This window comes from Lepisosteus oculatus, chromosome 4 (assembly GCF_040954835.1).
Source record: "Lepisosteus oculatus isolate fLepOcu1 chromosome 4, fLepOcu1.hap2, whole genome shotgun sequence".
NCBI lineage: Eukaryota > Metazoa > Chordata > Actinopteri > Semionotiformes > Lepisosteidae > Lepisosteus > Lepisosteus oculatus.
Genome location: NC_090699.1, coordinates 8,966,306 through 8,981,596, shown reverse-complemented (window position 1 = coordinate 8,981,596; position 15,291 = coordinate 8,966,306). Strand labels below are relative to the sequence as shown.

The 15,291-nt window shown below is 37.3% G+C and overlaps 1 protein-coding gene across 1 annotated transcript; it reads left to right on the top strand.

Moving 5' to 3' along the window:
• Nucleotides 1-1,235: 1,235 nt before the first annotated feature.
• LOC138238320 (E3 ubiquitin-protein ligase TRIM21-like) lies at nucleotides 1,236-10,205 on the top strand. The gene is made up of 8 exons (XM_069188588.1): nucleotides 1,236-1,325; nucleotides 1,817-1,855; nucleotides 1,957-1,995; nucleotides 2,479-2,517; nucleotides 2,770-2,791; nucleotides 7,720-7,770; nucleotides 8,502-8,519; nucleotides 9,194-10,205. Exon 8 carries the CDS (start codon nucleotides 9,220-9,222, stop codon nucleotides 9,718-9,720), a length of 501 nt encoding a protein of 166 aa, XP_069044689.1. The 5' UTR covers nucleotides 1,236-1,325; nucleotides 1,817-1,855; nucleotides 1,957-1,995; nucleotides 2,479-2,517; nucleotides 2,770-2,791; nucleotides 7,720-7,770; nucleotides 8,502-8,519; nucleotides 9,194-9,219; the 3' UTR covers nucleotides 9,721-10,205.
• Nucleotides 10,206-15,291: the final 5,086 nt, after the last annotated feature.

The following is a 15,291-nucleotide window of genomic DNA, read 5'->3' as shown; positions in this document are numbered from 1 at the left end:
CAGCTCAGGCACTGAACCTCCAAACTGCTGATCAAAGGGCCTTATGCCTCCCCTTTTGGGCAATCGGCCAACTGAACTGCCAGGAAGGGTGCCTGCTATCAGATGGCTGCTTTCCATCTTTTTTCCTCTTTGCTTGTATGCGGCCACATCTCTTTCTTGCTTTAGGTGAGGCAGTGAGAATCCCCCCTATCTAACACCAATGCAGTGAGCCCCCCCCCCTTTCCCTTTCTGTCATGGTGTAGGAAGAGAGGCAGGAGACAGTAACTGCAACTTTTTGGTCCCGGACTGGTTCCAGGTCCCGGACTCACACGATACGGAGATCAGATGCAGAGCCAGGATTAACGTCAGCGCCTGGCTTTTAAGGTGGACTGGGAACAGGGTTCAGGTGCGGGGAATGAGGCAAACAAGGAAGAGCTGGAGCGCCCTTAAGGAGGAGGGACTACAGTACAATCGTGACATCATGAGTAACACAACCTAAAGAGATTAATTCCTTCAGCTCTTCAGGACCCACCTTTCCAGAAGGTGTTTCCACTTGGAAAGATGTGCCCATATAAAATCTTGTATTATCTTGGTAAGTATAGACAGTACAGGACAGGTTCAGGGCTTGAATACAAGGTAACACCTTGGGCATCATGTCTGACACATCAGATTTCTTACATGTTTTACTGCGAAAACACACTAGAAAGAAACAGCCTACCGAAAAATAGAAAATAGAAGAAAAATATTTAATTTTACTTTCTTCAAAATTCAAGATTTAAAGTCTTAACACAAGTAGGAACCAAGATTATTGTCGGTGACTCTGAAATATGTGTACTACTTTAGATAAAAATATGAGACTGTTAGAACAAAACTGTTAGGTTTTATAAAGCCAATTCCTTCCATGGTGTTTTTAGCCTTCCGAAATAAATAATAAAAATTAAAAAATACAAGTTATATTATTATTATTATTGATCAACATGTAATGATAAAAAGACTTGTATGATGTTTAGGCTGACAATATAACCTTTCTACGCTGTAGGAGCCAAACTCTAACAAACTGATAACTGGTCAACCTTCATTTGACAGACAAACAAAAAAAACAGCATTCTCCTGGGACACTTATAAACCTCCATTATATCTCTAAACTGTCAGATTTCATTGAGTGGCACATACTGTACTGTAGGTTCACCAATCAGAACAGGAAAATGCACAGCAAACGGCTGGAATTGTTACATTGATGCAATTGTGTATGATGACCCTTTGTCTCTGCCTTCGGTCTGTGTTCTAATTTGAATTTGTTTCTTCAGGTCTTTCAACAAATTCAATCCTTCCTTGGCAGCTTCCCTGTAAGGATGCTGGGTTTTTTAAAAATATTGCAAGCTTTTCTTTTGATCTTGCTGCTAAAAGTTGACAAAAATGAATGGTGTGACAGTACCTTTTCTTATTCATGTGGCAGTGTTTTCTCATTAATATATTGTTTTATTTTTTACAAAATAGTTTAATTTAGATGATACTGGAGATCCTTTGCACTTGAAATACATTTAGAAATGATCAAAATAGGTTGTATTATTCTTTTATTACTGTATATTATGTTAGAACAGAAAGTGTAAGTTACTGGATAAAATTAAGTGCAGAAAATCTAGCCCCGTACAGATAGATTCAATGCCTGTATGAACTCTGCTTCTGTGTAGCTAATCTGAGCTAATGTATCATGGATTAAGATTACATACCAAGCAGCCACATTCATGAAGGGTTTACTGTAATGAACAGTTTTTTATTATTAACTTATTATCATCTCACCTTGGGTTTGTGATTTAATTTGGATTTATATGTTCAGGTATTACGACAAATTCAAGCTGTTCTTGAAAACTATGGGGTAAGGATGTGGAGTTTTTGATATTTTACAGTGTTTGCAATGGGTGTTGCAAAGATTTAATTCACTGTTTTTGTTATTAACTCTTATTATCTTATCTTCAGGTATTTCAACGAATCCAAGGCTTCCTTGACAACTATACAGTAAGGATGTTGAGTTTTTGATATTTCGTATTTGATTTATTTCTTCAGAATTTTCAACCAAATTCACAGTAAGGACGTTAAATTTGGGATATGTTGCAGAGTTTTTGCTTTTGTGTGTAAAAATGACACATTATCATGTCTGTGGCACTTGGATATAGACAATTAAAGATTATGCTATCAGATTGAGATTTGAAAAACACAGCTTTTAAAGCAGAGGTAGTCTTGTTTCCTTATTTTATACTGTTATCATTTATAGTTGGTTGTGTTGTCTTTTGAGTTTGCTGCTATAAGTTGACAAAAACAACTGGTAGGATAGTACCTTGTCTCATTCATATGTTTAGTGGGAAGTTTAATTTAAATAGGTTCACTTAAATGGGGTAGGAGATCATGAAAAGTGTAATGTGAAATATAGGTTACTACAGAAAATTATAATTATTATCTCATCCTTTGGGTCAGTGTTCTAATTTGGATTTATTTCTCCAGGTATTTCAACTAATTCAATACTACCTTGGCAGCTTTATAGTTAGAACATTAAGGTTTTTTTATATTTTGGCACATTTTTGCTTTTGTGATTATATTTTTACTGTGAAAAGGGGCAAATTTGCATTTTGGGAAAAAGACTGTCCTTTTTATGGCCACATTATGCATTTCATAGCTCCAGGAGTTTCAGTATCATCTCAGAAAGTGCAATCCTTGCTTTCAGTTAGCCCACATTAAGCATTTCAGAAATAAATACAAATAAAGTACTAATTTATATTCTTCTCATTTTCATAGGAAGACTCTAAAAGTACAAGGGGTAAGTTTTCATAGCAATATTTTCAACAAGATGTTTTTATTTATTGTTTCTCAATAATTTTGTGAAATGTATTGTTTGTTTTTTGTTCACATTCAAATTTATTAAACATTTTTCATGTCATCTCTCTGCTGTTCAAGAGGAAAGAGGACAGATTTGATCAAAACAACTAATACCTATGATGATGTTTAATAAATTTCTATGATACAGTAACTTGATGGATTCAAATATATCGATGCACTTTGCTTTATGTACTGTCATTGAAACAAACACTGCCTCACTGTCTGTGCTGTACATTTTAAGTTCAGGAATAAAACTTTGCTGAATTCCTTCTTTTTTGGGGGTGCCATCACCATAATTTACATCCTTATGGTCCTTGTCATCCCTTAAATATATTACGTCTTATGGGAGAAAATTCCCCTGTTAGTGTCATTTTAATTACCATCACACATTTCTGGACCATATCTAGACACTAAACAGTGACGTCCCGTACATACAGTTCATTTAAATTAAAATTAATTGCATGCTTGAAAATATTCAAAATATCATGTCACTTATCTACATACAGAAATCTGTCTTTAAAGTGTGATTAGTTTCATCACATTAATCACATTAATATTATGATTATTAAATTCAAATATTGAGTCTTCATTTCTTTATTCATTGGTTTTACTACAGTGTTAATGTGTATAGTATGTGATGTTAGTTTTTAGCAGATGCAATTTCACATTGTAAGTTGTGATATGATGCACACAGATGTATTTCATAGTTGTCAGAAAATGAACAATTTAAAAGGGAATTGCAGTCCCAATTTCTCACACCAGTTAAATCTCAAAATAAATGTAAAATTTAAAAATTCGCCATGTTGTCAAGAGTTCCCATGAATTGTGCTTTCATGCAGCCCTTCCTGCTCACTAGTCTCTGTAATGAGTAATGCAATGTGATGTACGAGTGAATAAATACAGTTTTTGCAGCAGATATTTCACCATAGAAATGTTCCAACTTGATCTGCACGCAGAGTTAACAAGTAATTTCCATTTATCAGCAAAACTGTCTGAAAGTCGAGAGCAATATATCTGTTGGATTAAAAACAGTGTATTCACAAGTCTGCTTGTTTACAATGCAACACCTCACCTCGTTCTCTTGTCCCATTTTGAATCACAGGCAATGAGGGCAATATGGTGCTGCACATTCATCTATTCTGTGATGTAAATTGGAGGTTTCACATTTTACTGTGTATATTTGACTTTCATTTAAGTTTAAAATGCACACAATGCCAATTCTTCCTAACCCTGAAATATAAAAATAGCAGTTGCAGTTCCCCATAAATCATTATATAATCATTTCCTTAAAAACCATTATATATACATATACTGTATATATGTAATGTATAGCTGCTGTTTTCTAAAAAATGATTTGAAAAGAATAATGGAATAAAGGACATTTTGAAGTGGCTTAAATAAGCGTGGTGCGGTGGCTAAGGATCTGTGCCTGTGCCTTTGGCTGGAAGGTTGCTGGTTCAAGTCCCATGGCTGGCAGAGGAATTCTACTCCACTGGGCCCCTGAGCAAGGCCCTTTACTCCAACTGCTCCAGGGGTGCTGTATAATGGCTGACCCTGCGCTCTGACCCCAAACTTCTCTCCCTGTCTGTGTGTCTCATGGAGAGCAAGCTGTGATATGCAAAAAGACAAATTCCTAATGTAAGAAATTGTATAGGGCCAAAGTGGGCTGATCTGACATTAGTTAGTACACTGGGCAGTTGTCTGTGTTTCTACAGTAGTTAGTGTAGTGAACAGTCGTCTGTGTTTCTACAGTAGTTAGTGTAGTGAACAGTCTTCTGTGTTTCTACAGTAGTTAGTGTAGTGGGCAGTCTTATGTGTTTACAAGGTTGAGACGTGTCTTTTAAAGAAAGGTCAATACACTTGCAATTTCCAGTACTGATTAATATTAATACGTTTATAAGTGTATGTATGAATGAGATTATTTTTTAAACTTTTTTTTTAAAGATATGCCTCATACATTTTTGTCCTAAATCTGTTCATTTCATTTGGCACCATTCAGATTGAAACAGTCCCTTGGGTTGTTTTAGTTTTTTTTTGCAGTTTCACATTTGAAATTCAGATTTTTTCACAATCTCTGTTCTAGAGATTAAAATATTTCAGTACCTGATACCGGTTTCTCTAGAACATTCTCATTTTCAGTTAATTTTATTCTTTAAACAATGAATCAATTGGGATGTTGTAAAATGTATTTCTATTAACCTGTATTGTGTCCTGTTATCTGTTTTTAATGAATAATAATTGCTTACACTTACATAGCGCTTTTTTGGACACTCCACTCAAAGTGCTTTACAGGTAATGGGGATCCCCTCCACCACCACCAATGTGCAGCATCCAGCTGGATGATACGACAGCAGCCACAGTGCACCAGAACGCTCACCACACATCATCTCTCAGTGGGGAGGAGAGAAGAGTAATGAAGCCAATTCAAAGATAGGGATTATTAGGAGGCCATGATTGGTAAAGACCAGGGGGAAATTTGGACTGGACACCGGGGTAACACCCCTACTCTTTTCTTGAAACGCCCTGGGATTTTTAATGATCACAGAGAGTCAGGACGTCGATTTTATATCTCATCCGAAGGACGGCGCCTGTTTATAGTATAGTGTTCCCGTCACTATACTGGGGCATTAGGACCCACATGGACCACAGGGTGAGCACCCCCTGCTGGCCCCATGAACACCTCTTCCAGCAGCAACCTTAGTATTTCCCAGGAGTCTCCCATCCAGGTACTGACCAGGCTCACACCTGCTGAACTTCAGTGGGGCTGCCAGCTGGGAGTTGCAAAGTGATATGGCTGCTGGCCATGCTGATGTCTGTAATCAAAGATTACAGATGAGGATAATGAATGTGAGAAAATAAGTATTTCAGCAAACAGTAAGTACTGAAATGTTGACAGTGAATATACTTAGCTGTTCTGAAAAATTAAATAGACTCAGTTCCTGACAACTCTTTCTGTATCTGTCCTTCATTCCTCACATTCAGTTTTTCTCTAAATGAATAAAGAGGGATCCTCTAGCCATTTATTTATATATAAACCCTGTTTTTTATCATGTTATTAATATGACCAAGAGATTTAAGGAATATAATATATAAGGATATAAGGAAGAAATGAAAGGTTCATAGTTCAGTATCACCATTGGGATTTTCCACTCTTTTCATTGTTAAACAATAATTTACGGATTGTCCTCCTACTGTACATGCTCATGGTCTTAGTTTCTGTACAAACAGCCTATCTTACTGTTCAACCTAAAATGGTAATTAGGGTTAATTGTTAAAATCTTAAAGGGATCTGAACATGGGAACGAGTCTCTGCTCTGAAACACTATGAGGTAGTGTCATACTACTGTAAGTATGACACCCCTCCCATTAACCTAGGGTTTTAACTAGATGAATATTTATGGATAATGTAGATGGTCTTTTATTTGACCTCCCACCTGAATGTCTGTTTAATATCACCATTACTGCATCTCAGTAAAATTCGAATTCTGATAAAACAAGACCACGCATGTAAAGGGTTAGTACGGTTATTACTTTGGCTTTAACTCATGTAGCAATGACAGTGCTGGTCAGGGAGTCAATGCTGCTGAATTCCCCCAAAAGAATCCCAAATATACCGATGCCGATTTCAAACACTGAGCTTAGACCAAGTCAGTTCAAGCAGATCATTAGGACCAGGAGGTCTCCCATCCAGGTACTGGCCGGGCTTGCACCTTCAGAGCTTTCGTGGGTTGTCAGCTGTGAGTTATAGGGTGATATAGCTTCTGGCAGTACCAGAACTTACTGTATCTACGAGCAAATGAAAAGTGCGTAAGGTGCAGGCTTCAGCTTGTTTGATTGAGTATATTCAGATGTGCAGTGCTTGGGAAGCACTATGAGGTAGGTGAAGTAACGTGAATCAGTGATCAAGTGGCAGTGCTAGAAGCTAGCTGCAGTAGCAGGACCGACTAACTTGAATTGGAACTGTGGTGAGCAGTGGAAAAAGCTGTAATAACCAGGGAAAGTGGATTCACAGAGAAGCAGGAAAAGCTATTGATAGACTAAATTTGCTAAACAGAATGAATGAGAATGTATTTAAGAAGAAGCCCCCAAAAAGAGGGAATATGCTGCTGGAAGTTCTCTAAGGCGAAAGAGTTGTGGGCCAATACTTCATCAGTTGGACACCAACTTAAGGAGGGTTAATGGGAGGGAAAACACATTTCTGTAGCAGCCTAGGCCACATTGCCAGGGACAGGATGAACTCAAAAAGGAGGCTCCAATCTGGTGTAAACTGACACTGTATGCTCACACCTGCAAAGTGGAGTGGAAGTCAGTGACCAAAAAGAGTGAAAGAGGACAGGGGTAAGTGGGAGACATAATGTCCACAGGTATTCAGAGTTTCTGAATTGAATTAAGGAGCAGTCAAGATAATGCTCACTGTGTCTGTGTTGTCTCCATACACTGTCTTCCATCAGGCCTCCACACGAACAAAACAGTGTCCAGCACTTTGTCACTTTCTCTGTCTTCAGCTCACATGTTCTCTCTCGCAGAAGAGGACAATGTTGTCTTTCTGCTGTCATTTTGTTGCCCATGAATAACCTATGAGAATACCGATGGCAAGCTAGATAAATAGACAAGTACACGTACTGTATGTATTTATACATGCATTAATATTGACAATATATCAAGGTCTGAAAAAGTGAGTTGAATTATTTCATAATTTTTGAAAGAGGTTTTCAAAGAGGTTCAGCACATTACTCCTGTCTCTGTTTGACATCTCTCATATGCAGATGATTTTTTGCATTAAACAATAACGAAATGGGGGTCTTACTCTTTTCAGTTATTTAAAGCCTGTATTAGATCCAGTTATTAACCGTAAATGTGTATTTGCAGAGAGAGCAAAGTGGATCATACAAGTTTTGAAAAGGGAGAGTAAGGAGATCTGTAAGTACTAAAATGTTTGCAGAATAGCGTCTGCTTGTTTCATTGCTGAGCACCAGTGCCTACTGCTTGTTGGGATTGATTTTATTAAAATCTACAAGGAATCAGAAATCTAGAATTGTATCAGTTTCTGTTTTGAATTACTACAGGACTTCAACTTTCCTTCACTTGTCTAGATATAGTACAATACCTTTTCTGTTTCGGTTTCTTAATCCTTGCATTCAGCTGCAGTTTTCTCCAGATAAACATTCTGGACAGGGCTTTCCAGTCCTCATCTTTGAGGGAGAGCTGTGTCTGCAGGTTTTCCAGGTCTTTTAAAGCAGTAGTTCCTACATGGGAGATGTTAAATTGGTGCGGTTAAGTCACTGAACAGCTTGTTTATCTTGTTTATCTAGTGTCCTTTTATCAGGTTTACAGCCTTCCTCTTTAAAATCCTGACCTATAATTGTGTTTAAAACACTGTATTTTACCACACAAGACCTTTTCAAAATGCTCTTAAATACCTTATAAATGTATGGAAAAGTCTTAACGATAAAGTCTCGAGATAAGTTACTGTCCAAACTCTTAAAGTAATCTCTTCATAAAACTGGTTCTGACCCACACAGTGAAAATGGGCTTAATGTGCTTAATTTATTTGTTTTACAAAATGGAATTTGTTCATTTGTTTTAAAAGAGGTCAATGTCTGTTTACTGTATGAATTAACAGAGGTTTTATCTCTTTTTAAATATTGCAGTGAAACTGGCCTTGGAAGGTATTTTCTTTCTTGTTATCAACTTGTATGTTTAATTTTACATTTTTATTCAAAATATTAGTGATATTTTGTGAATTTAATTTAGAAGCATTTATAAACCAATGTGGAAGGATTTGCAATTGTTAGATTTTTGTGGAAATAACAAAGCATTTGATGTTATATTTCATATACTGTACTATTAAATAAAATGATGATAATCCATTTTAGTTTTATATTTCATATAAAGATAACTCAATGTTTTTTCAGAACACATGATTAATGGTAAGATGTAAGTTATTTGTTAGATGTAGGCTAGATTACATGCCAATAGTTTGAATATTAATACTTAATCACTTTTTTGCACAAATTCTAAAATTGCTGTTCTTTAGAAGGCCGTTAGCGTGAGTAGGAGTCTCAGTGAATACTGTTTGTACTACCTGTTTCTGAGACAAAGGCTAGAGAAGAGTTAGGGGGTTTCCTGGTCTTAAGTGTGCTTTAAAGAAATAGATTTTTACAGAAAACCATTATTGACATGTTAATGGATGCAATTTATTAGAATAAAATGTCAGCACACAAATCATGTAGAAGAATCATTGAATAGTATTTGGATTTTAGTTTCTAAAACCGGAATGTACTATCAGGTGAAATCTTTGTGCTTTGTCCTAAATTCTCTCCCTGTTCTTCTTTACCCACAGTGGACGTGACCCTGGATAAGGACACAATGAACCCCTACCTGAGAGTGTCAGAAGATGGCAGAGAACTGAGGTGGACGGAGCAGCGCCAGAATCTCCCTGACAATCCTGAGCGGTTTGATGAATACCCCTGTGTGCTGGGCAACAGGTTACCAGCAGAGAGGTGTGGGAGTTGCTGGGAGGTGGAGGTTGGAAACAAGAAGTTCTGGGAGCTGGGAGTGGCCCGAGACTCAGTGTGCAGGAAGGGGCAACTGAGTCTGAGCCCTGGAGCTGGGTTTTGGGTCCTGAGTCTTTGGGATGGGAAGCTGACGGCCATGACTGACCCAGAGACCCCATTGGACACAGAAGTTCCTACGAGAGTGGGGATCTATGTGGACTATGAGGAGGAGAAAGTCTCCTTCTACAATGCTGTGGACGGCTCCGACATCTACACTTTTAAAGAAAAAATAGACAGGAACGTTCAACCATTCTTCTTCCCTGGCAACAATGATAAGGATCCTCTTTGTATTACACAACCTTCAGGGGCATGAACCTGCTGCTAGGAAAAGGGATACATCATTTTCCCTAAGAATATTTACATTCAGTGCCCTCCAGATCTGTGTATACTGCTGACAAAATAGGGACTGAAACCTATAATAGAATGAGTTATTATCTATATTTGACTATGTAATTATAATAGCATTGCACAGCGAAAAGTCATATTTTTCATGTTTATCACGTTTATTTACACCTTCAGTTTGTAAAGTCAAACAGAAACAAATATTCAATAACATTTTGCTCGCTTAATGTGCAGTGGAAGTATTGAGAAATAAATAGAGACTCCTAAAGTTTCCTGTGACTCAGTCAAAACTGATAAAGATTCTAACGGCACACAAAAATGTCCTCAAGTGGTGAGTCCTTCAGAATATGTGTGATTCCTAATCGGAAACCAAAGTGTCAGAAGGATGTAGAATAATGAAACACTAGCAAGTGGGCAAGCAGAAGTGTGAGCAGGCAGGTGCGTTTGCAGCAGGAGACAGACGCACAGTCCAGAGCCACGAACAGGGGTAAACAAAGTTTACAACCGATAGATGAGGTACAAAGCACTAGAGGAGAATTCAGTGAACACTGTCAGGGTGAAGGGAAAGTCTAAAACCCAGGATAAAAACAGCAAGAACTAGGAACTCAGAATATAGCTACAGCAGAAACATAACAAACTTTGTGAGAGAGTTTCTGAGCACTCCAGGATCACAACTCTAATTACTTGAACCACCTGAGGCAGACATAATAATTAATTGCCTCCAGGTGGTACAAGACTTCCTGTATTCATATTGGCATCCATGACAACTGGCGCTGCTTTACGGGTACTGCTTAAATCTGAGTTGGCCCTGCAGTGCACCAACGGAGAGAAGCATGACAGTTATTTATTTCATTGGGTGGTGTGAGTAAATACAGAGAGCATTCCAGCTATACATAATACCCTTGCATGTTATTAGCTGGAAGGTCCATATCTATTCCCTAACTTTCAAACAATATATTTCAAAATAAGGAATGCTCTAAGGACCTTCAAACTTTCAAAAACAATAACGTGCAGAAGAGAATTAGGAATTAAGGAATAATGGGAGATGAGAAAGGTCACAAGAACTGTTGTGGGAAATTGTTCATCCAAGGAGCAGGACACAGTCTTTTGTGGGCTCAGTTGTTTTATTGAGCTCAATAATGACATCAACGCGCGTTGGGTCTGCCCCGCAGAACAGACAAACCGCAAGGGATTCCCAGCTCCTATATACAGTATGATCTCAGGAAGATGTTTTGTTTCACCACTTCATGTGTATTCGTCTTGCCCTTTGATATGTACTGTAGCATGAGTTGACCAGTTGGTTCTGTCTCAAGTCCTGTCCTTTGATGTGTAGCTGTCCTTTGATATGTAACATGAGTTGACCTGCTAAGTCCTGTCCCAAGTTTTGTCCTTTGATGTGTAGCTGTAATTGTTGGCGCTGCTTAAGATATGTTAAAACAGCCGACATATTACACAATGCACCTGAAACAACACTGTAGTGTTGAATACAGATAAATTATATATATATTTTCCATCAATAATATATATAAGTGTTTTTCTACTTCAAGGACAGTATGGGAAAATTAACTATAATTATTTACTTCACGCTGAGTATTGTTTCCTGACTTACATTTACAACGTATTTGCTTCACGTTACATATTATTTCATGTCTATATATTAGTATATTCAGGAATCCGATAATGACCTGCTAAAGTGTAAATTTCAACTATTGTAAAGTCCAAATTAATTGTGCAATTTGCTAAATGTAGCTTTATTTAATAATGTATTTTTATGACAGCAATAAAATGTTTTCAAGTTCTCTAATAAATACAGACTGGCTGTGGGTACAAGGAAATAAAAGATGTGACACGCATAGGGTCCAACTACTCCTGCCTGCTACAGTGTGACACCAGGACAACACATAGCTTAGTCATAGATCCACAAAGACGTCCTATTGAACACAGTATATGATATACTATACTGTAGATTGCTGCACATTGATTTCTTGAGGCTACTGTGGTCCCAAGATCTGAAGGAGTTTAGAGAAGGTGACTCTCTTGGTTTGACTCTAGTCAGATGGCTTGGCACTACAGGTTGGGACACATGTACATTAGAAAGGGTATACTATTTAGCTTATCTAGTCTTATTGATGGTTTCAATATCATGGCTGGACAGCTTGTTCAGGACTCCTACAACATCTGTTCCCAAATTCCCCTGTGATAGTAACGGTTATTCTAGATGATCCACAACTGTTTTACAAGTTTTTACTAACATCACGAACAGTTCACCTGCCTGCAGCAATGGTATCAGTATCAATTCAGCTACATTACTGTCTGAATCACCTGTGGTTCTCACTCCCAGTAAGAGCAGTCTAGATCTCTCTCTGATTCCCCTTCATCTTCATGAAAAGAGAAAGGATCCAGGGATATTAAGCAATGGAGAGCAATACAAAGAGCAATGCAGGAATGGGTGTGGCCAGTGAGAAAGAATGGCCAAAAACATAAAAATCTGGGGTACAACTTTAAGGATTTCAAAGTTTCAAGTGTGAAAAACTTACCTGTAAATGCATGGAAGTGTTCTAAAAAGAAAACAGTCTTGTCATTGAAAGCTGGAGGGAAGTCTGATACTATTAAAAAAGAAATCTGATGTCTTTCTGGAAAAAAAGTCCTGAAAACCCTGTGTAATCACTGCTTTGATACCTTGTTATAAACCACTGGCCTCCTATTTTGTCAATGTTTGGATCAACGATACAGAGTAAGGAAGGACACAGTGGGGAAAAATAAACAGATACACCAAGGAGAAGCTCAGTAAATTGACCTATAATAAAAATATGAATAATAAAAAGGATAATTTTCCATCAAGTATTTTATGTAAGAATAGAGAATATTCCTTGCACCACACTAGTTTACATTTGTGTGAGATGAAAGACTGAGTGACTTTTTTTGTAAACTTATGTACTCATGTTTTAAAATGAAAGTAGTTTTTAGCCTTTAAGGTCACACCCAAGTATTAACGTCCACAATAATTAACAGCTCTTTTCAACTGTCACATACTGTACAGTTCATCCTGTCACGTGATGTTTTAGTTATTTGGTGCTGAAATAATGCATAATCAGTCAACCGTAATCGCATCAGGCAGAGTGCACTAAAGTTAGCGTAGGCTACTTTTTTCTCATTATGCTTTATTAAAAATAGCACTACCCGCAAATATAATTACATTTTTTTCTTTCAGGGTTTACTCCAGATCCATTGGTGTTCTCTAAAGAAACAAAAACAGTATGACAACTTATCTTTGTTGACTTTAGTATAAATTGTAAGTTTACAATTCAAGGTTACATTAACAAGGTTGCATTTCAGAATGAATTCAAATAATAGTAATTATTCACACAAGAACTGAGAGACTCTTCGATCTGCATGATGTGAATCACAAGCTACAGCAGGGGGAGGCATCATGGCTGCTGTTCTGGTACATAAGGGCTTCTCATTGTCTTAAAATGATTCCAGGAATCTCTTCAGGCTTTTGCATTTCATGCAGGTATATTTTGTAGCATTTTTCTGATTGCGCAGTGGGTGGAGGTGTTTTTTTTTTTAGTTTGTAATATGACGGTAACGTTGCACAATTTTAGTCTCAGCAGCAGGTGGGTGTTACAGTGACGTGGCAGACGTGGAATGACCCACAGCGACAGTGATCTATTGGCCGAATTCAACTTTGCAGTTTGAAATCTAGGCGCTTCCTTAGTATTCGGGCACATGAGCTACAGTAACTCATCTACTGTATCTGTGCATCTGTGCATCTACAGTATATAATAGAAAATACACATTTCAGACACTTCAGTGAGAGCCGAATCTCACTGAGATAAACTACTGTTTTTTGATTTTGTAATTAAATGTATATATATATAATTTGATGATAAGAAAAAAAAAACCTAAGGTTGCAAGCGAGAGGAATCCACTTCAGTCTCAAGATCTGCCAGTGTTTTATCTTTCAGGGTGTATGTTTCTGTTCTTGAAATGGTAATACGCAATTTGTTCTAAAAACAAAAGGCAGAAATATTGGTGTGTATTGGGAAGCACAATTGGGTCGATAAGCGTTTGATTAAGATCAGAAAAACGGAAATCTACAACTGTAGAACAGAAACACTAGAAAAACCGTTTTCTGCAAGCGGAAGTGATGTAAAAAGGTATCTAGGGTGAAATACTATTTTTCGACGACCTGCGATAGACTAAAATTTAAAGTATGTTTGTGGCTCTTATGAACAGTGAGCACACCTTCCTCACCTACTGCATCTCTATTCTCACTGAGCGATAAGAGGAGGTCACCTGTGGTTTCATAACGTACTGTACCTGCTTGTTACAGTTTCACTTTTGGTTGTAAGATTATCTCTCTGCTTCGAAAAAAAATACATTAAATAATTTAAACAGGCACGAGTTTAATTATGGTAAGATTGACTTTAATATTTTCTTTTTGATACCATTAGATGTTAATTATCGCTTACACTGCAACGTCTGGAGATGAAATTAAACTAGGGCGTAAACAAAGGAGCAAAGTCTATCGTGGAAAACTACACACGTGACAAGGTCATTTTGCGGACATAAAGGTATGAAAATAATAATAGGCTTCCTTTAAAAACGACAGTGTTGTAAAGTGCTTTGATTGTAATGAAGATCTGCATATGTACTGTATATGTACAGTGGATATCATTCACAAGAACTCGGTTCGTGGAAATGAAAGCTTGAGTTTTGTATTGACTTCAGAAAATACGGACTGATAATTCTGCAGTTTGACTTTATGAATGGTGTCATGTGACGGACACCAGTCGTGATCTACTGGCTGATTTCTCCTTTGCAGTGTAAAATCTTGGCGCCTTCTCAGGGTTCGGATACTTGAATTGAACCTTCCTGTAAGTATCAAGTCCTTACCGTGACGCAAATTTGAGTCTTAAAACTCTAAAAACACTTTTGCTGATTCTTAGTTTAATTTATCTATTTCACTGTTTAATTTGGTTAGGAATTAATTGAGCCAAGGACAATAGGATTAGGATACGGATATGTATTTCTACAATTGCAATGTACTACTTTGAATAATAATAGATTAGTGATTTAAAATTGTTTTATCATTATTATTGATTATTACTGGGCTGTGATAGAGCTGTTGCTACAAAGAACAGTGGTACTAGTGACATGTGGACAGTAGATATGTATTTTACTGGAATAAATACGGAGAGGACAATAGGACAAGACAGACAAGGTTAAGCTGCAACAAAGAATAAGTCATGACATGAAAGAAAACAAAATAGAGACATTAAAAAAAGAATTTTAATTTCAATCAGTGTGATTAGCTGTTTAGCCATGAAATAGTCAAGCACAAAGATCAAGAGTGACACTATGTTGCTTGTCTGAATATGCTGAAGAGGGACTACTGAGACGTGTTGCTTGGGTCAATCAGTGCTTCTGTCCGATTGTGCAAAGTAACTTAAAGAGCTCGAGGAGAGTGAAGGAAAAGTCTGACAATTTGCTCTTTGACAGGAACGTTATGGATGTACCCACCAGGATAACTCTAGCG